Raw genomic sequence first — 23712 nt, forward strand, 5'->3', positions numbered from 1 at the left:
ACGTCCCTTCAAAATGAAAGAGAAAGTGAGACGAAAAATGGTCAGGGAGGCTGCCAAGAGGCCAATTTCCCATCTTCATCATAAATTATGACAGAAGCATGATCTCACAAATAAATTGTGGTGGGTCTGTTTTTCTTCAGCTGGAACTGGGGAATTGAGTCAAGGTGGAGAAATTACAAAACAGTTTTAGTTACCGCAAAACCTTCAAGCTTCTGCTAGAAAGCTGAATATGAATAATTAAGGTCACAAAAAGCTAGCATTTAGCAGGGGTATGTAAACGTTTATATTCACTGTAGTCCGAGTGCAATTGCCCTCAACTGGATTATTGATGATTGTTTACCATCTTTGTTCCTGATATATGAAGTCTGCTGGTGGACAGAATGTAGACACCAGGAAGTCTGGCTGGTCCATTGCAGCTGTGCCAGGCCACATGTGACTCACAGATGTTGAATAAACAAGGAAAGCCAGTGAGGGAGAATGCAAAATATTTTTGCTGTCTTTTTTTTTTTTTAGCGGACACATTGCTTTGCTCATGCACACTAATCCCTACGTCCAAACCCATCCAGCAGTGGAAGAAACTGCTGAGTGAGCCAGATCCTCGGAAAGACAAATCTTTCCCTTACAATGCCCCGCTAAAGTCATGGAACAGTTACACAAGACTTCAAACATTGGTTAATTTAATCTTCACAAAAGGACATTGACAAAAGTATTATTTAGAAAAAGTAAACACATCATTGGTCGTCTGTGACACTGAAGTCATTTTTGTTTTCTTTGGCTACAAACATGGTGCCAAAATACACAACTACAACATTGCTCACAAAGGGTCTCCCCCTCGTCTTGAAATGTTACTGAGTCAACAAAACAGGCGGAGCTTGCTTTTTTTTTTGTGGTAACACATACATGACATTGAGCCATGATTACGCGTTTCCTTTACAAATTTGCAACACGACCTGGCACACTCCTCAGAAGAGCTTTGCCCTCTGGTAATAGCTTTAAAAAAAACATTTGTATAACTGATTTCAACTAGAAATTCCCTCAGTGGAAGTCAACCTTAAACATTTATTGACAATAATATATTATATGTGACCTCACACGTCTAAACATGACATGCTGGTTTATATGACATTTTTGGAATGTGAGTTATGCAGCAAAATCTAGCCGTTTCTATTCCTCTCAGGCGGCGGCCATTTTGCCACTTGCTGTCAACTGTAGATGACATCACAGTTGCTCAGGCAACAACCAATCACAGCTCATCTGTTTTCTGAAGCTGAGCTGTGACTGTTTTTTTTTTTTACCTGAGACCTGAGCAACATTGATGTCATCTTCACTCGACGGAAAGTGGCAAAATGGCCGCCCCGAGATGGATAAAAACGGATGGATTATGCTGCTTAACTCATACGCAATACTAACCAGAATGCCATATTTAGACTAGTGGGGCTGCATAGAACATATTATTTCCTTTTTTTGGTTGACTTCCCCTTATAAAATGCCATTCCTTTAAAACTGTGCTAGCTGGCTCCTACGCAGCTTTCTCTTCTAGCTGCTGTCTCATATTCTTACACTAGCTACACATATCATTTGGCTGACATGGATGGCTCTCAGCAATCCCAACGAGCCCATTTCAAGTTTCATGATTGTGCTGAATTGTCATGCCAGGCAACCCTTCAATTCGTTGTCTTCACATCATCGTGCCGGCGAAGGATGAAACCCGATGCTTTGCAGTAGCGATCCTCTCTTTGCCTCCATTGCCTGCCTTGCATCGCTTTCACGAAGCAGCCACGCCAGCTCTCATGACCCTGAGGAGCGCGCTGACGTTATTGCTCTTGATGGCGTCCCGACATGCTGAGATGACTTGGTTCTTGGGTTTACCCACTGAAAGTCAAGCACAGATGGGTAAAAATAAATAAAAATAATAGCAAGTACCTTTAAAGAGTTACAAACGCTCAGCGGTCTACCTCGGAGCCGACCAGCTCGTTGTATTGCCTGATTGACAGACTTGAGGCAGGCCAGCAGAGCATTGTGATTATTAGAGCGAATTTTGTACTCGCTGACAAGATCTCTGTTTAGGTCGTATAGCTCTCTGTAACGCTTCTTCATAGAAGTCCTGTCGAAGATAAAAAAAAAGGCACAAAGTCAGGGTGAAAATTTAAGAAAGAGTGAAAATATAGGAAAGGAAGATGAAATTAACTGAGAATTTGATGAACAATCTGACTTAACGATGCTCTACACGATCACTTATTTAGCTTATAGCCATGCTTTTAACACTCAGGCACCACAATTAGTTTGCCTCATTCACTGCCATTGACGGCTATAGACGTCAAAATTAATTTGAACAATTTCTATTAGTTTAACATTTTTCCCACTTTTGTTAACAAGAGTATAAAAACCTAGATTTTTTAAATTGTATTAGAACAGATATAAAATGTGTGATTAATCGTGGGTTAACTCGTGAATTGCAATTAATTGCGATTAAAAATGGTAATCGCCTGACACCCCTAATTTTAAATATTTTCTTTAAAAAAAAAAGATTATAAAAAATTGGGAAAAATAATTACAATTATTTTATTAAAAATTAGGGGTGTCAGGTGATTACATTTTTTAATCGTAATTAATCGCATAACTTCACTAGTTAACTCACGATTAATATCTGTTCTAAATGTACAAAAAAAATGTATAGGTTTTCATACTCTTGTTAACAAAAGTGGAAACAAATGTTAAACTAATAGAAATAGTTCAAATGAATTTATGACGTCTATAGCCATCAATGGCAGTGAATGAGTTAATAATTGCTGCAGTCAAATGCAGTATATAAAGGAGTGTATTCAACTCTTCACTACTACTATATAACAGAGCATGTTGTATTATGTTGCTGTTAATTCATGCTAACAAGCTGGGACACTAAATATATGATGGAAGGCTGGTCTGCTGAATTTTCTTCATTGTTTCCAATGAAGGAAAAGTCAAATGTCAGTATCTATTCATAATAATAATAATTTAAGGTAAATGTGAGTCTTAGGTTGGAAAAAGACAAAACAAAGTAATAAACATAAAGATATAACGATCAAATGTAATGCCATATAAATATATAGATTATAGAAGTTTACTTGAGCAACTTTACAACTCACATGTCACCCATCAAGCGAGCATCCTCTGCTTGCACCAGCATGCTCTTGATGAAGTTGGAGTGGTCAGCCATTTCGGCAGTTAATTTCTGATGGACTGCATGGAACTCATCCACCTAGTGGGCACATTTCAGGATCTCTTTTAATTACATGACATCAATAAAAAATAAAAAAAAAGAGTAATTTAGGCCTTATATAGAATGCATTCATTTCCTAGACAAACATGATCCTGGTGAGTTAGTAAAAAGAAATACAGTAGAGTGGTTTTTTTGGTTTTATTTTCTTTAAAGGGGAAGTCAACCTTAAACATGTCTTGGCAATAATACCTTATATGTGACCCCACTATTCTAAAACATGGCATTCTGATTAATATTACATTTGTGGAATATGAGTTAGAGAAGCAAAATCCATCCCTTTTTAATCCTTCTTAGGGGGCGGCCATTTTGCCACTTGCAGTCGACCGAAAATTGACATCAGTGTTGCTCAGGGCTTAGGCAACAACCAATAATAGCTCACCTGTTTTCTGAAGCTGAGCTGTGATTGGTTGTTACCTGAGACCTGAGCAAGTGTAATGTCATTTTCACTCGACAGCAAGTGGCAAAATGGCTGCCTAAAAATTGCTGTATTTTGCTGCTTAACTCATATTCCACTAACGCAATATTAAACAAAAAATCATATTAAGGCTAGTGGGGCTGCATAGAACATATTATTGCCAATAAAATATTTTTGGGGTTGACTTCCCCTTTAACGTACACAATGAATCCAAACCTCAGTGAGTGTGGTCTGAAGCTCCTCAAAATAAGTTGGGAAGTCCGCCTCCGCTGACAGTTCCACTATCGCCAGGAAAGAGGCCAGTGATTGGACCAGATCTCCCGCCAGGTCGATGTCGTCTGTTTGTAGAGTGATCTGATGGGATAAATAAGCAAATAATTGATTTATGGGATTTATTTAACAAGTAGCATCACATGTTTCCATATGTTCAACATTTTGTTGTTGCTTGATTTAATGTCTAGAATAAATATTTTGAAATGTGTCATTTCAACAACACATCATCCTCCATCCAAGATTTTGCATTGTTATGTGTGTCTGTGTTTACCTGTCCATTAGAGGCCATACTGATGGACAACAGCCCCCCTCCCCGGAGTGAACTAAAAGTAACATCTGGACTCTCGACTCCCTCAGGCAGCAGGAAGTTCTGGTTCAGCCACATTGCGACCTTTTCACACATACACACCAATGAGTTCAACACTCCTGAGGCTTGGAACCTTTCAAGAAGACACTCTTGACGTACTCGCTGTGGCCGGTCATTGATGGTGAAAGTGACTCTGCCGGTGGGAGCAGGAGCTGAGGGGTCCACCGCCATGTCATACATGGAGAAACGGGGCAGCTGTCGAGTGATTTCAAACACGTGAAACTGGGTCCTGAGGGGGCCCAAAAAAATAAAATAAATGCAAGTTATGTGGTGAGAGACAAAACGAGATTAATAGAATCATGTCATTCTCTATGTCATGATGAACTCTACAGAATTACTGCAGTGGTTTGAAACCAAGATAATAATTCAGCAAGCACAAACCTGAGCCAATGCCTCTTTTGTCACCTAAAAAAATCCCCCCCCAACAGTGCTAATGAACCTAACTAAAATTCAAAAATCTATTTCGTTAACAAAAAAAGAAAAACTAATGAAAAGTAACTATAATTATAGCGAAAATGTCCTTTGTTTTAGTCTTTGGTAATTAATTTAATACGTCATTTATTTCAATATCAACCGGAATAAGGACGTTTGAAAGTGTGTCACGCAGAAGTGACGTCATCTAGCAGTAGCCAATAGAAAAAGCACCTTCAGATGACATCGCTCCCAGGCGGCAATTTTTCATGCTTGACTTTTGGCTCCAATGGCTCAGCTTGCCTCCTTTTTCCATTTAACTCAGCCGAAATGCAACATTAGGTAAGAAATGCAAATACTTTTCTAATTTTACCATGGTGTTTTGTTTTTTTAACTCATTTGCTCCTAAACATTTATAAATACGTTGTATTTAAGGAGAGGGAGGAAGTCGCTCACGAGATGCTGTGACTATCGCGAGACCTACAGCGAGACCAGAAACCCTAACATGGCGGCGCCCTGCTGCTAAGATAGAACTAGCTCTATTATACTAAACTAATCCAAATTTAACCATCATATATCTTGACTTTTCTCTTCTCTCTTTCATCCGGCAGATCTGAAATACCACCCAACGTGGAGGACCTTGAACGTTTCATCGACGGATATTTTTACAGCTGCGCGATGGAGGATCCTTCCGTCGAGAAACCATCGAAGAAACCTTCTTCGAAGAAGAGGAAAAACGATTCAGCAACGGACACGGACGACCTAACCACCACCACTACAGACGTTTCGGTCAGTGTGCTGGAGTCCATAAATAAAAAACTTGACGTCCTCGGCCTCATCCTCGAGGACGTCAAAGAATTAAAAGTAAGCATGGAATTCATCAGTCAGCAGGTAAGTGTCCTTAAACAGGAAAATGCCGAGCTACATTCTACACTCACGGCTGTTTCAGCCGAGCTGGAAACTATGAAAAAAGAGAATAAAACGCTAAAAGAAACAGTTTTAGATGTACAATCCCGTAGTATGCGGGAGAATTTAATATTCTCAGGTATATCTGAGAATACCTCTGATAACCCAGAGGTTGAGATAAAAAAAATTATGACGAATTCATTAAAAATTCCTCAGGAGACGGTAAATAACATCTCTTTTGACCGGGTACATCGGCTTGGAGCCCGTAGAGGCAACAAACCCCGTCCTATTATTGCCAAGTTTGAGCATTTTAAACAGAAATTATTTGTTAAAAGTAAAGGACGGGAGCTTAAAGGGACCTCATTTGGAATGAATGATCAATTCCCGAGAGAGATCAATGAGCGGCGAAAGGTACTGTTTCCTATAATGAAACAAAATAGGCAGGAGGGTAAACGGACTACGATAGCCGTTGATAAGTTATATATCGATGGCCAACTATTCCGGAACCCCAATTCCACTCCCTGGCTGTTCTAATTAGCATTGGTGGAACTAAACTTAGTTTGATTACTAGGTATATACATATACTGTATATGTGGTTATAAAACCAAAAACATGAATACTTATTATGTTTAGGCTATATTATAAATATAATATTAATACACAACTATATCTAAAGTATATTTATAAAAAATAAAATAAAAAATCTCGCTGGGGTTACTGGTGTATTGTTATGTTTAATCCCCTGTTAATTTCCTTCACTTTCACCGCCCTACTCGTTTTTGCACTGTTTTATTTACTTACACGTTACCTTACACGTTACCTTACACGTTACCTTACACGTTACCTTACACATTACCTTACATGTTACCTTATACGTTACCTCATATTTTATACAAACTATATAAATCACCTAACCACTTTGATTCTATCCTATAACATGCCAGTGGTGGCAAATGGCCTATACAGATATATACATAGGACTGTGTTTATATTATTTGTATGCATAAATTAGTTCTGGTTTCCTGGAATGTTTGTGGCGCTCGCTCACAGGCAAAAAGAATAAAAACTTTAGACCATCTCTTAAAATTAAAAGCAGATATTTGCCTCCTACAAGAAACCCACCTACAAAAATCTGAAGAAAAATTACTTATTGATAAAAATTTTAGCCAAGCGTACTCTGCCCCTTATAACAGTAGACAAAGGGGAGTCTGTATACTCATACATAAGAATTTACTCTTTACTCTAAATAATACAATAACAGACCCAGAGGGCCGATACATTATTATTCAGGTGACTATATTTAATAAAATATATACATTCGGTAATTTATATGCCCCTAATAATGATGATCCGGCTTTTTTCCATGAATTTTTCTCTAAGCTGTTTGAATTAGCAGCGAACTCTACTATTATTATTGGAGGAGACTTTAACATAACCTTAAATCCATTAATAGATCGTTCTAATAAAACAACATGTATAAGGCGATCACAATCCACAAAAGTAATAGGGGAATATATGGATGACTTTGGCCTCGTCGACAGCTGGAGACTTAAAAACCCAAATAAGAAGGAATTTACCTTCTTTTCCGCTGTGCACCGGTCCTTTTCAAGAATTGATTTTTTTCTTACAAATAATTCTATTGCTGATAAAACCGTTACAAAAATACATCCTATTATTATTAGCGACCATGCACCAGTCTCCCTTTCCCTACAAGTTGATTATACCTTTAAACCACCACCTACATGGCGTTTTAACATCTCACTACTAAACGACGCAGAATTTGACAAAATTATAAGAAAAGAATGGGCAGACTTTTTGGAAATAAATGACTCTCCAGACCTATCTCCAGCTCTTCTCTGGGAAGCCGGGAAAGCAGTAATTAGAGGTAAAATTATATCATATTCATCTTATAAAAAGAAACAGGATCAAAAATTAGAAAAAGACTTGGAAGATAAAATTAAACAACTGACGGATGAGTACGCAATAAACCCAAATAACCAAATATGGACTGACTTACAAAATACAAAAATACAGTTAGACGATATGTTAACTAAAAAGACAGAGTTTATAATACAACAATTGAGATACAACAACTTTGAATATAATAACAAATCAGGTAAATTTCTTGCAAACCAACTTCAACGTAATCGGGAAAAATCGCTTATAACGGCTATTAAAGGTACAACTGGTGAATGTACACAATCACCAGAAGAAATTAATCAAATTTTTTATAATTATTATCACAACTTATACTCAGAAACTAATAAACCTAACTCAGAGCATATTGAGGCATTCCTCAGTAGCTTAAGTATACCTCAGGTAACTACTGAATATAAAGATATGTTAGATGCACCACTTACTATAAACGAGTTGTACAGTGCTCTAGATAGTATGCCAAATGGCAAAGCACCCGGCCCGGATGGTTATCCGGCTATATTTTTAAAGCACTTCTGGTCAATGCTTGCTCCACTATTCTTAAGAGTAGTAACAGAAATTAAAACTAATGGTCACATACGCCCACACATGAATACAGCAGCAATTAAACTTTTATTAAAGCCAGAAAAAGACCCCACCCTTCCATCAAGTTACCGTCCGATTTCACTAATTAACACTGATATTAAAATTATCACTAAGGCTTTTACATCTAGATTAGAAACAGTAATCCCGACAATCATTCATAGCGACCAAACAGGCTTTATTAAAGAGCGTCACTCTACTAATAATATTAGAAGGCTCTTTAACCTTATTAGTATGTCACAGCGGCATGATAAAAAGGCAGTTATTATATCATTGGATGCAGAAAAAGCTTTTGATAAAGTTAACTGGTCCTTCCTCTTTGCTGTTTTAAATAAATTTGGCTTTGGGAAGTCATTTATTCACTGGGTGTCAGTATTATATGATTCTCCTAAAGCTACTGTTACTACTAATGGGATTATATCTAAGAGTTTTACTCTACAGAGAGGCACAAGACAGGGATGCCCACTGTCGCCTTTATTATTTGCAATATTTATTGAACCGCTTGCATTAGCCATACGCCAGGAAAGAATGATTCAAGGAATTCACTCTGGGGTAACAGAACATAAAATTAATCTATATGCCGATGATATTTTACTTTATTTAGAAAAGCCTGCTATTTCGTTAGGGGAAGTATCTAACTTAATAACTAAATTCTCACAGTTATCAGACTATTCTATTAACTGGACAAAATCAACACTTCTACCTATCACAGAAAATTCATGGAACCCTGCAAGCCAGGACCCATACTACTCATTTCCTATAGGTAATTTAAAATACTTAGGCATAAAAATCTCACCTAAATTAACTGATTTAGTTAATTTAAATTTCACTCCACTTCTGGATAGCATTTATAGTGACTTGGAGCGCTGGAATAATCTTCCTATTTCTCTAATAGGACGAATAGCCACTATTAAAATATAAGTTTTACCCAAAATAAACTATTTTTTCTCAATGATTCCATTTAAACCTACGGCTAACTGGTTCCAGTTGTTGGACTCAGCCGTTACAAAATTTTAGTGGAAAAAAAAAAGAAGCAAAGATTAGTCTATCTACTCTTCAGAAAAATAAATCCAAAGGAGGTCTAGAGGCACCAAATTTTATGCACTATTATATAGCCAACCAGCTACAATATATTATTTTATGGGCACAACCCAATAGAGATACTAACTGTTGGCTGGAACTAGAACAGAAGGATTGTAATAACCTCAGACTCCTAGATTTACTCTTTATTACAACATCGATTAAGCGACATAACTGCTTTAAAAATCCAATGATTTCCGCCACCCTGACTGCCTGGTGGAAGGCACTAGAAATGACAAAAGCCCAAGTGGAGCCCAGCGGGCTTTCTCCACTATGGCATAACCCCGACTTTCAAATTAACAACCAATCGTTTTATTTGAATGTGTGGGAGCAGAAAGGAATTACACATCTCCACCATCTCTTCTCAGATAATATGTTTATATCATATACATCCTTGCTCCAAAAATATAAAATAAAAAACGGAAACTTTTTACATTATTTGCAAGTTAAAAGTATGATAAAGAAACAAATTCCAACACTCCGGGGTACGCTCCAACCGCCTGTTTTAGCTAAAGATATTACCAAGCTTTCTCCGACAACAAAAAAACTCTCAAAAATATATAAGTTACTTTCATATACTGATAAAACGTCTTTACCCATCTCAAAATGGGAAACAGACTTGTCTATAGCTCCGGAATCTGTCTTTTGGATTCAAGTTTGTGAAAATGTTTTTAAAATGACAAAACACACAAATTTACAACTTATCCAATATAAAATTATTCACAGAACATACATTACTCAATATATGATGAAGAAAATGGGACTCTCAGTCTCCGACATTTGTCTCCAGTGTTTACAAAACACTACAGACACTTATTTTCATGCTTTATGGTTATGTACTCCGGTTATGTGTTTCTGGACTAAAGTCTTAGAAAAACTTTCCGCTGTCTTGGACTGTAGGATACCGTTCTCTCCAAACTTGTGTTTGCTAGGTGACTTAACAACAATTGACTTACCACATAAACAATTTCAATCTATACTTGTAGCCCTTACTATCGCAAAAAAAACAATTCTTGTTAACTGGAAAAATAAACAAACTTTGAATATCGACCAATGGTCTAACCTCCTCATAAATCATATTTTAATGGAAAAAATATCTGCCTCAAATAAAAACCAAATGTCAAAATTTAAAGAAACATGGTCTACGTATATAGAATTTTTTAACCTAAACTTGGATTTTAACTGTCCCCCCTGGCGGGGAGTGGGCGGGTCTGCCCCTCTGTTGGCTGCTGGGTGGCGGCTGCGTCTTGGCCGTTCCCTGGGTCTCTTGGGGGGTGCTGCGTTGCGGGGCTTTCCCTGGTGTCGGGGGCGGCACCGTTCCGGCGCGGTCCGTCGCTCTGGGCCCGGCGACGCGGTTCGGGGCCTGTGGGCCGCCGGGGTGCCCGGTGGTTCCCTCTCCCCTCCCCCTTCCTCCCCCTTGCTGCCTCTCCCTCCTCGCCTCTCCCCGCCCGTCCTCCGCCTCCCTGTCCCCTCTCCCTCGTCACCCTTCCTCCTCCTCTCCCCCTCTCCTTGCGTCCCTGCCGCTGCCCCCTGCCCTTCTTGCCGTCCCCTTCCCTCCTCCCTTCCCCTTCCCCGGTACGCCTTCCTTCCCCTCCCCTGGGCCGGGGGCTCCATCCATGGCCCGGGTCTCGGTGCTATGGGGGCCGGCGGGGGTGGCTGGGGTTTGGTGTCGTGCCCGCCCCGCTCCGGTGGGCGTCCTGACACCTCGGGCGGGACCCAGTATCCGGGGGGCGAGCCCTATCGCCCCGCCGGACGGGTCCCATATGCCCGCCGGGGTCCTGGTGGGGTGGGTGGGGGCTTGGTGGGCCGGTGCGCCTCCTGCCCCCGCCCGGTTGGGGAGGGCCCCGCTGGTCACTCCTCTTAACTCACTACACTAGGTTTGCACAATACACTTTTATAGACATATAGGGCACATAACACACTTTGGGGGGTGGGGTAGGGTGGAAACACCGTCTTCACCCTACAACTCCCCTCCAATTTTAATACACCACACAACTTGTGGGTGGGGGGGGGGGCTTGTGGGGGTGCCATCGGTTGGGGGCCGCAGTATAGAGCAGTGCTGCGGTCCCCTGTCCGTGTCGCCACCTTGGGGTGGGTGGCGGGGGTGGATGGGGGGCGGGGGGGGGCGGGGGTTGGGGGCCGGTGGGGTGCCTGGTGGGCCTGCAGTGCCCCGTCCTGCTGCGTTGGGCCGGGGGCGCGGGCCGTGTTGGGGCGGGGGGCGCTCCTGCTCCTGGGTTTGCTCTCCGGCCGGTGGCCCTGGCGGGGCCCGGGGGTCGTCCTTTGGCGCTGCGGCGGCCTGGGGGGCCCTGAGGTGTTGCGCTTGCTCTGTTCCGGCGGGGGTCGACGGCTCCCCTCTTTGGTGGAGATTTTCATGCATGCCAGATCCACCACACCAGCATCTACCGAAACTCAGACACAATCTGTTTCCTCCTCAGGTTATTGAATCAGTGGAGGCTGGTGTCTGCGGATCTCACGCGGCTTCGTCTGTCCTTCCTTCCTTTTCTCGGTCTCTCCTTTGGTCTCTTGAGGCCTCCCTGATTTTATGTTTTTTGGATTTGTTGGGGTCTGGATGTTTCTTGGGCTGGGGAGGAGTTCTGGTGGGGGGTGTCTGGTCTGTGCTGGATTTCACCTTCCTTGGTTTTCTTCGGTCCCCTCGGGTCTCCTGGTGTTCGGTTTAGGTGAACGGTATGAGATTTTTTTCTAATAGGTTTTCTGGTGAGCTAACAAATACACGCACGCACGCACGCATGTACGCACGCACATACACATACTCACCCACACACAAAAAAAAAAAAAAAATATATATATATATATATATATATTAAAAAAAAAAAAAGAGCAATGATGATGACATTTCCGAATGAACAATACTGAGCTCTTAAAAAAATAAAAATAAAAAAATAAATAAAAAAAAATAAAAATAAATACGTTGTATTTTAAATATTTTAAGTGTCCCAAAGACATATTTATACGTTTGGGGGGGGGGGGGTGAATGCTAGTGCATACAGAAAGCTTTGATGCAGCCTCTCAACTGCAGAGAATGGTTGAAATTGTAGTTATTACAAAAACGACCAGCAGGTGGCAGCAAAGCAAAAGAGATCAACCAGGGCCATGCTGAAAAAAGCTAATTTACCCACAGTTCTAAACAGATTTGTGAGTCATGATGAAAAAAGCTATATTCTAATGCTGATTAACAGATAAAAATATACTTTCTTTCCTGATTAAAGAAGAGATTCCATTTTTTCTTTTGGCAGGTTTCATGTTTTTATAACAATAGAACACAATATTCTGTGGGACTTGCAAAATCAGTCAAAATTCAGTAAAACCGCTGGGAGCGAAGGGGGTTGCTTCAGTGAAAATGGCTGGGAGTAAATGAGTTAAAACATTGTACACAAGTAATGCACTTTTTTTTTTTACAAAAACTAATACTGAAACTCACTAAAACTAAACATTTTTGAAATAACTAATACTAATAAGAACTAACAGAACCACCCTGAAAACTAACAGAATTTAAAAAACAAAACTCGAACCGAAATCAAAACGAACTCAAATGAAAATTCCCAAACTATAATAACCCTGCGAACAGCTCTTGATAGTGTGCCTACCCGGTTTTCCCACCGACAAAGGCTTTGATGTGCAGATCAACTGGTATGTCTTTGGGAGGGACGATGGGGACACGAACACAACCCGACAGGTTCTGGACACCGGGGTGAACAACGTGGCTCTCGCCCTCAAAAATTCCTTCTGCAAAGATGAGCACTGCCCGGATTATGGTTTCTGGAAAAAGATGCATGAAGAATTCAAAGGAAAAAAAAAAGAATATTCATGTTTAGTCCATCAGAAGTGAGACAAAACATGCACAGTCATTCCTAGCTCAAGTGCTACTAGAAGATACCATTTGGTGTTGCGATGCTTAGTTCCACATGGGCTTTTTGGACCTCGGTTGCAGCTCTTACTGTGAGAGCTGTTTGGAGCTGAGTGTTGGCTGGAATACCACTTGTGCTGTCCGACACACCCTGAAACAACAGGACAGATGGTGGGAATCATAACATGGCACAATTAAGAGTCACATGTTTGTCTTTAAGAATCTAAACTGTGTTCTCAATGAGTATGGGAGCGAGTCCACTTCAAAAGGAGGTTTTTGTAAGACACATAAATGCTGTTAACCAGCAACTAGTAAAACGACACCGCTGAACGGCAGGCATTGCTGCACTCTGTAGAATACCAGAAACCTTTTTTTAAGATACAGTTGTTGGCTGTTTTGCATAAAAGTGCATTTCGACCGCCCCGAACTGAAACCCACAAGAGAAAATATTCGCTTTGGTCTCTGAAATACATGAAGACAAACTTCTGATGATGAAACTAGAACACGATGATGTCGTAAAATCCTATTTGACCATTATCTGCTTGATTATTGCATTATTACAATTATCTGTCCATGTAGTCATAAATACCAATTTCAGGCTTTGACTTTGTTAGTCATTATTTATCTTATTTAAATTATTCATTTTATATGTGATTTAGAAGACTTTATTTATTTACTTATTTATTTAATAACATTTTACAAAACAATGGTGCCTTGACTTACACATTTGATTTGTTCCGGAACCGTGATCATACTCATAGCTCAAAAAAACTTTTTTTGTAATCATATTTCCCCGTTCAAAAGTAATCAAATAAATATGGCAATAAACCATTACAGCCCCACAAAAAAAGAAAAAACTCAATAAGTAAATTAAGCTCTCATCAATGCTGTATTTAATTTAAAAATATATATAGTACCAGAAATAAAATGATTAAATTGCAATTTAAAGAATTAAATGTTCATGCTTCAATGCCCATTCAGATTGTACTCCTTCTGGCGTGCTTACGTTGACCACCGGGGGCAGTCTAATGTACACATACACGAAGCAAAGTTACTTCGTGACTCAGTCAGCTACAGTAATATTATCATTATGTAATTAATATTGGATTGTTGTTGTTTTTTGTCTACATGTTGCTGCACCATTTGTGTTCAATGGGTTATGACTACCTCGACATCAATGTTAGTTTTGTTAGTCCAAGTCAAGTTTTGCATCAAGTTAAGAATCTGCCGGTTGTTGTGATGCACACTGTCAACATTTAGCACTCATGAATCCAATTTTTGCTGGCAACTCCAAACACCAAAATTGCATCCAAAATGGTGTACCTTTGCATTCTCTTCATAGTTGCGAAGCTCCAGCAGTAGATTCTGTCTGCGCTGACTGAGCTCCCGAATGAGCTCCTGTTCAGCACTTGAGTCCATGAGATTGCCTTTCAGTTCTTTTCCAGCAGGCAGGTAGCCACGAACTACAACATACGCGCCAAAAACGTATTACCAAGCTTAAAGAAACCGTTCAGCGTAATTCCTTTCGAGCTTCAGCACACCTTCTCCCTCTACAGAGGCGCAGATCAGTTGTTTCTGCCCATCCAGCCGGTAATCTCCTTCCACTACTCCGGCTACAGAGGAAGAGAAGTTGTCTCTGAAAATGACTTCGCCTGTGCGGTCGCTTCGAGCATCAATCTAGAACAAGAGAGGAATGTGTGCAAAGACAGTGGTGATGAATGCATTCATATGTCCAGTAACACTGATTTAATAGTGCGAGGACATCTAGCTAAAATGCTGACCTTTCCATTGGACCAACCAGTGATGAGCTCTACAACCCCATCACCGTTCAAGTCAAAGCCATGGATGCTCATTGCATGATTTTTAGACTACAATGAGGAAAACAAAGGAAAAAAATATTTAGTAGAAGTAAGATGCTGAGCGTATAAAGGCACGTAAATATGTTCATTGTTGTTTACAGCAATGATTGTAATAAACCACCAAATATGCCTTTTAACTCATTCACTGCCATTGACGGCTATAGACGTTAAAAATTAATTTGAACTATTTCTATTAGTTTAACATTTTTTCCCCACTTTTGTTAACAAGAGTATGAAAACGCAGATTTTTTTTTATTATACATTTAGAACATATATAAAATTTGTGATTAATCGTGAGTTACCTAGTGAAGCCATGCGATTAATTACAATTAAAAATGTTAATCGCCTGTCGCCCCTAATTTTTTTTTTTTTTTTTTATGAATTTATGGCAGTAAATGAGTTAAATGATTTTAGTAAATTACCTTGATCCTCCAGTACCGAGAGCTGCGATCATAAACTCCCACAGTGCCATTTGCCAGGGCGTAACCAAAGCGGCTACTGTGCATGTGACACAATGCTGTTACTGTCTGCATGCAAAAGAAGAGCAATATGATGAAATCATCTACATATTATTACTTGTGTAAAGATTGACACTGGAAAAAAAAACATGAAAAAATGTTGCATAGTTTAATAATATCCTTATTCCAATATTTTCATAAGTACTACACACATAACTAATTTTGCTTGACTATAAACTATTTAATTAATACCTTGTCAGTGACAATAATAATTGAGCACATTGTTATCATCTTTTAACACCTTTTAGCATCACATTATGTAAAAGAGGTTGGGGCTTGGTAATGTATTAACTCCAAGTGTAAAGCAAGAGTATTCTCAGGGCATTGAATTTTAGGCAACTCAACTGCTTTGGTTGTCTTTGAAGACGTTTTGTCTCTCATCTGAGAAGGCTCCATCGGTTCATGCAAAGTGGACCAGGCTGGTTTGCCCTAACTAGTGTTGTCACTATCGAATATTTTTAGAATCAATTAATCGATCGATTATTCAATCGATTAATCGACTAATCAGATTCATTTTAATTTTGCATTGAAGTGTATTACGAAAGCATTTTTTCCTGATTATTGTTTATTAACTAGTGATTGGTGTTTATTTTGTACTTCATATTCGTATAGTGATTTTTAAAAAAAGGGTGGGGAGTTGATGTTGTATAATGTTACCGGTTCGGTTATTGTTTTCCAAAGTAAAAACAAACGTTTGCAAATGTCCTATTTTGATTAAACACAGAAGATAATCAGTCTTCTTTCACAAAGGACTACAGAAATCAGTGAACAATGACTGTTGATATGCTGAAATCAGAGGATTTGGACAATTTCACACTTAAAAAATGGCTCCAAACGATTACTCATTTCTTAAAATAGTTAAGGATTAAGTTGATAATCGATTACTTAATTACTTAATTAATTTTGACAGCTCTAGCCCTAACCAGTGTACTGATAAAGCCTTCTCGGACGAGATGACAACCACAGCAGTTCAATTGTGTTCGATTCAATGCCCTGAAAAATAAATGGCGTGGAAGAATGAGAATATCCACAAGCATTTTATTATGTGTGGACTTGGTTGAGGACTATTTTCAATATTTTGAGCTTTTAACTGCATTAGTGACAATTTTATTGCACCAGTAACTTGTTTGTATCATATTGATTGTATCATGTAGTTAGATTTTAGGCCTCTTTGGCACACAATTAGATAGGACTGTGGAGTCACATTGTCGCGTGGGCTAGGCAAAGTAAAATAGTAGAACAACAAGTAACCATTTTGGATAGATTAGACCTTCTTCTGCATCAAGCAGAATAAGGCTCCACGGCCGTGTGGCGATCTTTTTGATATTCATTAAATCGTCCAAGTGTGAACATAGTAGCAAACATTAAAGATAAAGTACCAGTGAATGTTCCTTCATAACTTTTCAGTACGTATGTGAAGATCTTTAATGCTTTGGCTGAACTGCCTCTGATGCAAACCATACTAAAGTGAGCCAATTACCTCATTTTCAGTCATCTCAGACACAAGCTCATCCTCTTTGAAAACCCTGATGTCAAAATCCTCAGATCCAACCAGAAGCTGCAACACGTTACATAAGCATTATGCTTAAAAATTATTATTTTTTTAATTATTTTAAAAATAAAATAAAATGTAGCCCAAACACAAAAGTCATGGTGATGTCTCACCTTGGACAGAGCTTACCTCATTTTTGCCATCCCCAGTGAAGTCACAGAGCACAAGTGATCTCACATTATCTCCTGTTACCTTGAAAAAAACAGAGTATACATTCCACAATAAAGTAAGTAGTCATTTATTGAATATTTTCTCACTCCATTTATCGAGAAGAAAAAAACAGTATTGGAGAAGCTAAGTAGATTAATTCTCCGTTCTTACAGTCCAGAAGAGGTCATTGCCCAGAGAATCGAACCCTTGCAAGGCACAGTTCCCTCCGATGATGGCAAGAGGATTCGGGATGTCCCCAAGATGTCCAAGGACAACTGCATTTGCCCCATCAGACACCTACACACACAAGCACAAATAGACAAAAGAAACGTACAGAAACCAGAGACAAGATGAAATAGGCTGCTAAAGTGTACATCTGCAGATTTCATCAATAATGTATCTGAGCAACTTCTCAACAACAAATTCAGGAGAAATCCCTAGTGGCAATGGTAACTATTAAGTGGGAATGAAAACAATAGCCAAAGGGTATATTGTACCAGTCAAATGTTTTGATACACTTTTTTTTAAAGCTATGAATAAAAAAAATTAAAAAACAATTACAAGAGTGATATAAATGAATATGCACCTAAATAAGGATAATAATGCTCAGTTTTCATAACTACTGGGATATAGGGGTTTTAATTGTTGGCAACATTGTTGGTATTGTTTCACTATCTCATTAGACTGCACCAAATGGAGCATTTGGTTAGTGTGCATTTTATTTGGCCACGGCTATTGACCCAGTGCACACTTCCTCCAAGTTTATTTTACTAACCTCTTTGTAGAATAAGTCGGTATTGTCATGGACGTCATAAGCCAGCAGGTTGGTCTGAGATCCCACCAATAGTGTGTCACCGACAGTGTTTGAGCCCAGAGTGCCTGCAGTCAGACAAGTGACTGCCTGGTTGATGTTGAGTAGAGAAACATCTGAATCCTGAGTGCTTTGGCTCAGTCGGTGAGATGCAGGTTTTTGAGCACGAGTGTGAGGGTTGTGAATGAAAACCTGGAAGAGAGAACAAACAAGTTAAATAAACAACCCAATGCTAAGGACAATTTAGAGTTTTCAACTAACCTAACATACATGATAAGGGGATGAGGAAGGAAGCAGTATCATACCAACTCCACAAAGCAAGGCTGAAGCTACGATTTGAACACGAGAAATTTCGACTGTGGGACACGCGAGCTAACCACTACTCCATTGTGCTGCCACAACTCAAACACATGGGTTTTAAAATGTATCATTCACCTTTCCAGCTTGTGTGGCTGCAGTCAGGCACGGGTGGATACCATCAAATTTTCCTATAGTCACCATGCGAGGGTTTATCTTATGGCTCAGTTTGAGAGTGAATATGGGGACCAACATGATGCATATGCTCCCTCCTAAACAAAGGAAAAGAAAAACAACAAGACAGGTAATTAGGGTAAATCTGGAAATGATTCAAAAGAATAACAAACACAATTTAGTACATACATGCAAGATAAACTCATCGCCACGGATGTTAACGTGTCACTATGCGTGATTTTGCGACACTAATGTAATTACGAGCTTTGCCCAAGGCACCAGAGTTCTGTTGCCTAGCAACAAAAAGTGCCAAGCCAAAGCTCGTTCGACTGACAATAATCTCCCGTCGTTTGGTCAACAACAATGCTATTTTTATACTTAACAGAACCCTTACAGAGCTCTTCGCTATGTCACAACCAAGTGCAACAATAAATATTTAAAAAAGCGCAACATCACCGTTTACCATAGCTGGTAAAAGAGGCTAGCATAAGGATCTAATAAGAATGATGCAGCCTTGAGTGTCACCGGAAACTACGACATTGCACGACACAGATATAAAACAACAAAATAAAAAATAAATCCACAGATGATATGTACCTGGCACCCAACTCGATCAAAAAATGTTTCAAACGTGATTCAGCCCAAAGAAGTGCAAGAAGATTTGGTATCCTCGGCCACTTCCGATCTAGGGTTTTCAAAATAAAAGATCACGCAAACTTTTGAAAAACTACTTTTTGTTTTGGTTTCTCTGGCAAGTCCACACTTCAGAAAACGTGAAAGTGATGATCGTTGCCAATAGGAGATTACTGCTTTTGAGTCTCAAGAAAAAGGCTTATGTAAAAGCTTTCACAGAATGGACCCGGCATCTTCTGCCACCCAGAAAAAACTTGTGTAAAAAGTTATTCCTACATATAGTATTATTTAAAATACCAAAAACCTATTTAAAAAAAAAGAATACGGGACTGTCAACTTGTTCAACGCGCCGCTAAATGTCGTTAAGAGGGCCTTTGAATTCCTTAGATGCAACACTGCCATCTGGTGACCAATGGAATAGAGACGAGGCCATTCTGCCACAAAAAAACATACCGCATACAGTAACTTTTAATGGTGTTTCTGGTGATTAATCATGGTAACAATGTGATGTCATATTGTGAGTTGTAAATACAGTGGACCCCCGTTATTTGCGTATATTTCACGCCCATTGAAATGCATTGGGATTATTTTATTTTTTTTATCTTTCAATAAACGCTGATAAACATTAATCTGCCTCATGCATTCCCGTATTCTCATAATAAAACTATAAATCCCCTGCCACCAACTCCCAAAATCCTCCCTGTGTGTTTGATGATGACCTTGGCAGTGCTGCCTGACCTGATCATTGTTAAGAACTGTAGTAGTTGTGCAGCTGTTTTTCAGGCTGCAAACTAGTAAATACAATTTACACCTGATTATTTGCCAAAGTTTGATTTGAAATTAAAGCAACAGACCGCAGACGTGCACGAATTGGTTAACTATTGGGTAAGTCAGTCAAGTCAAGAAAATAAAATTGTGGGCTCGTCCGGGATTTGAACCCGGGACCTCTCGCACCCTAAGCGAGAATCATACCCCTAGACCAACGAGCCGTTGTCTAAGAAATTTTTGGGGTTACATCTTATAATCAAAACAATGCACGTGCCATTTAAACTCCTAAATACACTACTGCGACCCTTAGTGGCGTACTCTGCACATTACATGTCGCACCCAAAATTTGGAAGACCGCATCATACATGCGCTTACTGGTTCACAAACCGTTCAAGCAATATCCGACACTGATACTCCTTGTTTTCTCAAACGTTCTCTGTGGGTTTATTTCTTTGGGATGAAGTGCGGTATGAATAATCTACAATCTAAAAAAGTAGGGCATGTAGCATTTAAATTCCAGTTCCGTCAGTGTCTCGTTTCTCAATATCTGAAAACTCATTTGAAAACAGTATTTGGTCCACCCAAGCATAATACCAGTAAATATATTTGTTATTTTATTTAAAAAAATAATAATTGTGCTTATGTGTGTAACACAATATAGCAACCATTACATCATATACAGTGAATTCAGTGACAAACTTGATACAAAAATATATAATTTTAAAAAGGCATTATCCTTTGCTGTGAGATGACTCGCCTGACAAAAATGCATCATTTGAATTCATTGTGCTGATGATGTATGCAAGTACAGCAATAACTGAGGGAGCCCTTTTGTGCTGTGTGGCAACATATTCATACGGCGCTGCGTGTCACTCATAACCTGAGAAGCTCATTGGTCAGGACCATAAAGTGAGGAGACCCTAAACTCATGAAACTCCATTTGCCAGAATATGCTGTACCATTCAGTACATCCATTTTTAGGCATCCAGAGAGAAGCGGAACGTCTTGTTTCCTGTGCGGCAGCGCAACTCTGCGCAGTCTAACAATAACTGATATTGTTCTTCCTCATGGTCATCGACCAAATTCTAAAGGGGGAAAAAGATGTAAAAATGCACATAAAAAAAAAGCACATTGTTGGTTAACATGCCGTTGCATTGCCTTTCACCGCACCTGAAGCTCATGAAGGCATTGTCTCAACTGCGCAGTGAAGTCTCCGACACACCAGGCCAGGCTCACATGGAATGACGGATCCTACAAGATACAGGAAACACGAGTGCGTTCTGTCAACTTTTAGCGCATACAAAAATGTAAGCATTAAACTGTGCTTCTTAGTAACCTCATAAAAAGTGTCCAGGTGAAAGTCTGTCAACGTTCTGTCCACCACTCGGACCACATTTAATAAGTGAGCATGCCCAGTTACGACCTCCATCCCTAAGAAGGTCCTGCCCAAGGAAAGACAGAGGCAGGTAGGGTATGCATATCTACTCACACATAAAAGAGTACATCGGTATCTTAGTAAAATTACAAACAGGCCATCAAGCATTAATATCTGGTCAAAAACAAAAACATAATGACAGTACCTTGTCTTCTCGGCATTACAATAGACCTTCAGTTTGGATGCTGAGCACACAAACCTGCAAACAGAACACATTAATCACAGTTATTTAATTTGTTTGTGCAAAAAAAACCATACTACAGTTTAAATGTCAATGAAGAGTCCGAGTTAGTTACGAGCAGCTGATGGTTTTGTTGCATAACATTTCCTCAGCATTTACTATATTATTCAAATTCTCATCCATCATTATTGTTCAATTTTTTTTATAAGAATGTAATTTACTTGGCCATATAGTCAAATAAGCAAACCTTTTGCAGGGGGCCACGCCTGCTTTGAGGCCCTGTATGAAGGGCTGGATCCAGTGGTGTCTCAGGACTACCGTCTGGGACAGGCTGAGGTGAAATTCCTCCTGCGGGCTCAAAACCACTCCAAAGGCAGCTGCAGTTGACAGAAGCTCCTCCATCAACTCGCCAAACTCCTCGTTAGGTTGGTCTAATGTGACAAGATGACAAACATTTACATTTAGTTTTTACTTTCATTGTATCAAAAACATAGTGGACTGGTCTTCAGTCAACCGCAAGGCAAAAAAAAAAAAGTGCCAAGAAAAAGTATTTGTCCTTTTGTAATTTCTGTTATTATAGAGAATGCAAGCCATTCCCAGTGCTTTTTGACTTCATAAATTGAGAAAATGGGGGGGGGGGGGCTAAACTTTACCAGAAGTAAAAACTACAAGGGTGAAACAAGAACTCATAGAGGAAGTCCCAATAGAACCCATAACAACATCCAAAGAGTGCTGGCTTCACTGGCCTCAGAAAAAAAGACAAATACAAAAGCAGCTTGTATGATCTGTGGCTGCTTTGCTACTGCAAGACCTGGACAACTTTCTGTGATTATAATGGAACAAATAATTATGCAGTCTACCTGAAACTCCTGCAGGCAAAAATCTGTCTATCAGTTTGTGCCTTCAAACTCATATGTCCTCGGGTTATGCAGCAGGACAACAACCCCAAAAATACCAATACAATCTCTGAATAGCCTAAAAGAACAAAATGGTTTTGAAGTGGCCAAGTCAAAGTTAGGACTTAAATCAAATTGAGATGCTGTGGTATGGCCTTAGACGGACAGCTCATGATCAAAAACCTTCTAAAATGACTAAGTTAAAACAAGGATGCAAATAACTCATTTCACTTATTGCTTCCTAGGGAAACTAGTTATTAAGTTTAGGATAACCCCGCATCCCCCTTAATGTTGATGAATACAATCATCATCTAGAAACTGTATTTTATTTAATTAGGATGTCATTACGTTATGCCACACTGAAATCAGTTTGATGATCAGAAACTGTTAATGTGTTAAATATGAAAAAAAAAATCTGAAATAAGAAGTGGAGCAAATACAGAACTGCATAGTCAAAAGAAAAAACATCCACACCCACATTCAGACCTATTGAGAACTCAAATTAACTTAACGTGCTTTAAGAATGTGTGACGAAACCGGATTCTAGGGAACACCCAATGCAAGTAACAACACTAACATGGAAAATACACATAGGTTGCCCAGTTTCCTCTCTCATGTTTGAAGGAGCGTATACGACCATCATGCAAAGAGCTGTCCTCGGTCTGTGGCTCCTCATCTTCTGGAAACATAGATCGCAAACAACCAGGGAGTGGCAGCCTGCAGAGAAGACACAACCCAGTTATTAAACAGAAATCTAATGGCATGAAGAAACCTGTCACCAAAAAAACTGTTGGTCCCCTCAAACCTGCCTATGCCTGAACTAATCTAAATGACTGAGAAAAGACTTAGAACAAAGTTATTTGTTTAGGTGTTTAATTTCTTTGTGAGCTAATTTAGTAATTGAGCCAGGGCAAATCATTATTTGTCCCACGACTTGTCAAGTGTAAGACGTACCTCGCTGTAGCAGAGGAGTTCTCTATTTTGGGCTTCTTCTTTATCGGACAATCACTGCCTTCACCGTCCTGCCGACACTTACGAGAAAACGTTTTGTTATCGTCTGGAGTTCCGCCTGGCTCCACACCACCATCATCATCATTTTCCCCATCCGAGCTGCTGCTGTAGTCAACTAACATCATTCGACAACTGCTCGATAGATCCGTATGGATAAAATGAGACAACGACGCTCCGGTTTATCAGGAAACCAACATAATTTTCATTGCAATTGAACCGGCTGTGCCACATTTGCTTGCCAAAGACAACGACTCAAGTTGAGGTGCGCTTCCGGTGTAAATAAATTGTTGTGTTCTCAGAATTTGCGTGCACTGGAAACAATACCTCGATCAAA

General features: G+C 39.5%; 2 protein-coding genes and 1 non-coding gene across 5 annotated transcripts; all 3 read right to left on the bottom strand.

Moving 5' to 3' along the window:
* Window positions 1-660: 660 nt before the first annotated feature.
* On the bottom strand, window positions 661-20936 carry bbs2 (Bardet-Biedl syndrome 2). Its single transcript, XM_086074631.1, has 18 exons — window positions 20815-20936; window positions 18419-18552; window positions 17948-18175; window positions 17344-17469; window positions 17152-17214; window positions 16951-17028; window positions 15375-15479; window positions 14875-14961; window positions 14635-14770; window positions 14417-14556; window positions 13124-13244; window positions 12834-13005; window positions 4414-4543; window positions 4219-4338; window positions 3891-4028; window positions 3126-3238; window positions 1956-2104; window positions 661-1872 (listed from the first exon to the last, which is right to left on the bottom strand). Exons 1-18 carry the CDS (start codon window positions 20828-20830, stop codon window positions 1766-1768), a joined length of 2163 nt encoding a protein of 720 aa, XP_085930757.1. The 5' UTR covers window positions 20831-20936; the 3' UTR covers window positions 661-1765.
* usb1 (U6 snRNA biogenesis 1) lies at window positions 18441-23696 on the bottom strand. Of its 3 annotated transcripts, XM_086074633.1 has the most exons (8): window positions 23322-23690; window positions 22945-23084; window positions 21719-21902; window positions 21436-21489; window positions 21192-21297; window positions 21026-21106; window positions 20815-20940; window positions 18441-18552 (listed from the first exon to the last, which is right to left on the bottom strand). In XM_086074633.1, the coding sequence occupies exons 1-7, from the start codon at window positions 23501-23503 to the stop codon at window positions 20833-20835; spliced, it is 855 nt and encodes a 284-aa protein (XP_085930759.1). In that variant the 5' UTR covers window positions 23504-23690; the 3' UTR covers window positions 18441-18552; window positions 20815-20832. The 3 variants fall into 3 exon arrangements, with proteins under 3 accessions (XP_085930759.1, XP_085930760.1, XP_085930758.1); XM_086074634.1 differs by lacking the exon at window positions 18441-18552 and having other exon boundaries at window positions 20457-20940; window positions 23005-23084; window positions 23322-23696; XM_086074632.1 differs by lacking the exon at window positions 18441-18552 and having other exon boundaries at window positions 20457-20940; window positions 23322-23689.
* trnap-agg (transfer RNA proline (anticodon AGG)) lies at window positions 20005-20076 on the bottom strand. Its single transcript has one exon. It is a non-coding gene; the product is annotated as a tRNA-Pro (tRNA).
* Window positions 23697-23712: the final 16 nt, after the last annotated feature.

This window comes from Leptonotus elevatus, chromosome 4, assembly GCF_054856555.1.
Source record: "Leptonotus elevatus isolate MCC_2025b chromosome 4, RoL_Lele_1.0, whole genome shotgun sequence".
Taxonomy (NCBI): Eukaryota; Metazoa; Chordata; class Actinopteri; order Syngnathiformes; family Syngnathidae; genus Leptonotus; species Leptonotus elevatus.

Coding starts and splice junctions, on each gene's coding strand:
- usb1 (XM_086074633.1), bottom strand. CDS start 23,503: ATGATGTTAGTTGACTACAGCAGCAGCTCGGATGGGGAAAATGATGAT. Junction 21,298..21,435: donor TGTAATGCCGAGAAGACAAG/GTACTGTCATTA, acceptor TTCCTTGGGCAG/GACCTTCTTAGGGATGGAGG. Junction 20,941..21,025: donor AATGCCTTCATGAGCTTCAG/GTGCGGTGAAAG, acceptor TTCCCCCTTTAG/AATTTGGTCGATGACCATGA.
- bbs2 (XM_086074631.1), bottom strand. Junction 17,029..17,151: donor CTGGGGATGGCAAAAATGAG/GTAAGCTCTGTC, acceptor AACGTGTTGCAG/CTTCTGGTTGGATCTGAGGA. Junction 4,339..4,413: donor TCAATGACCGGCCACAGCGA/GTACGTCAAGAG, acceptor ATGTGTGAAAAG/GTCGCAATGTGGCTGAACCA.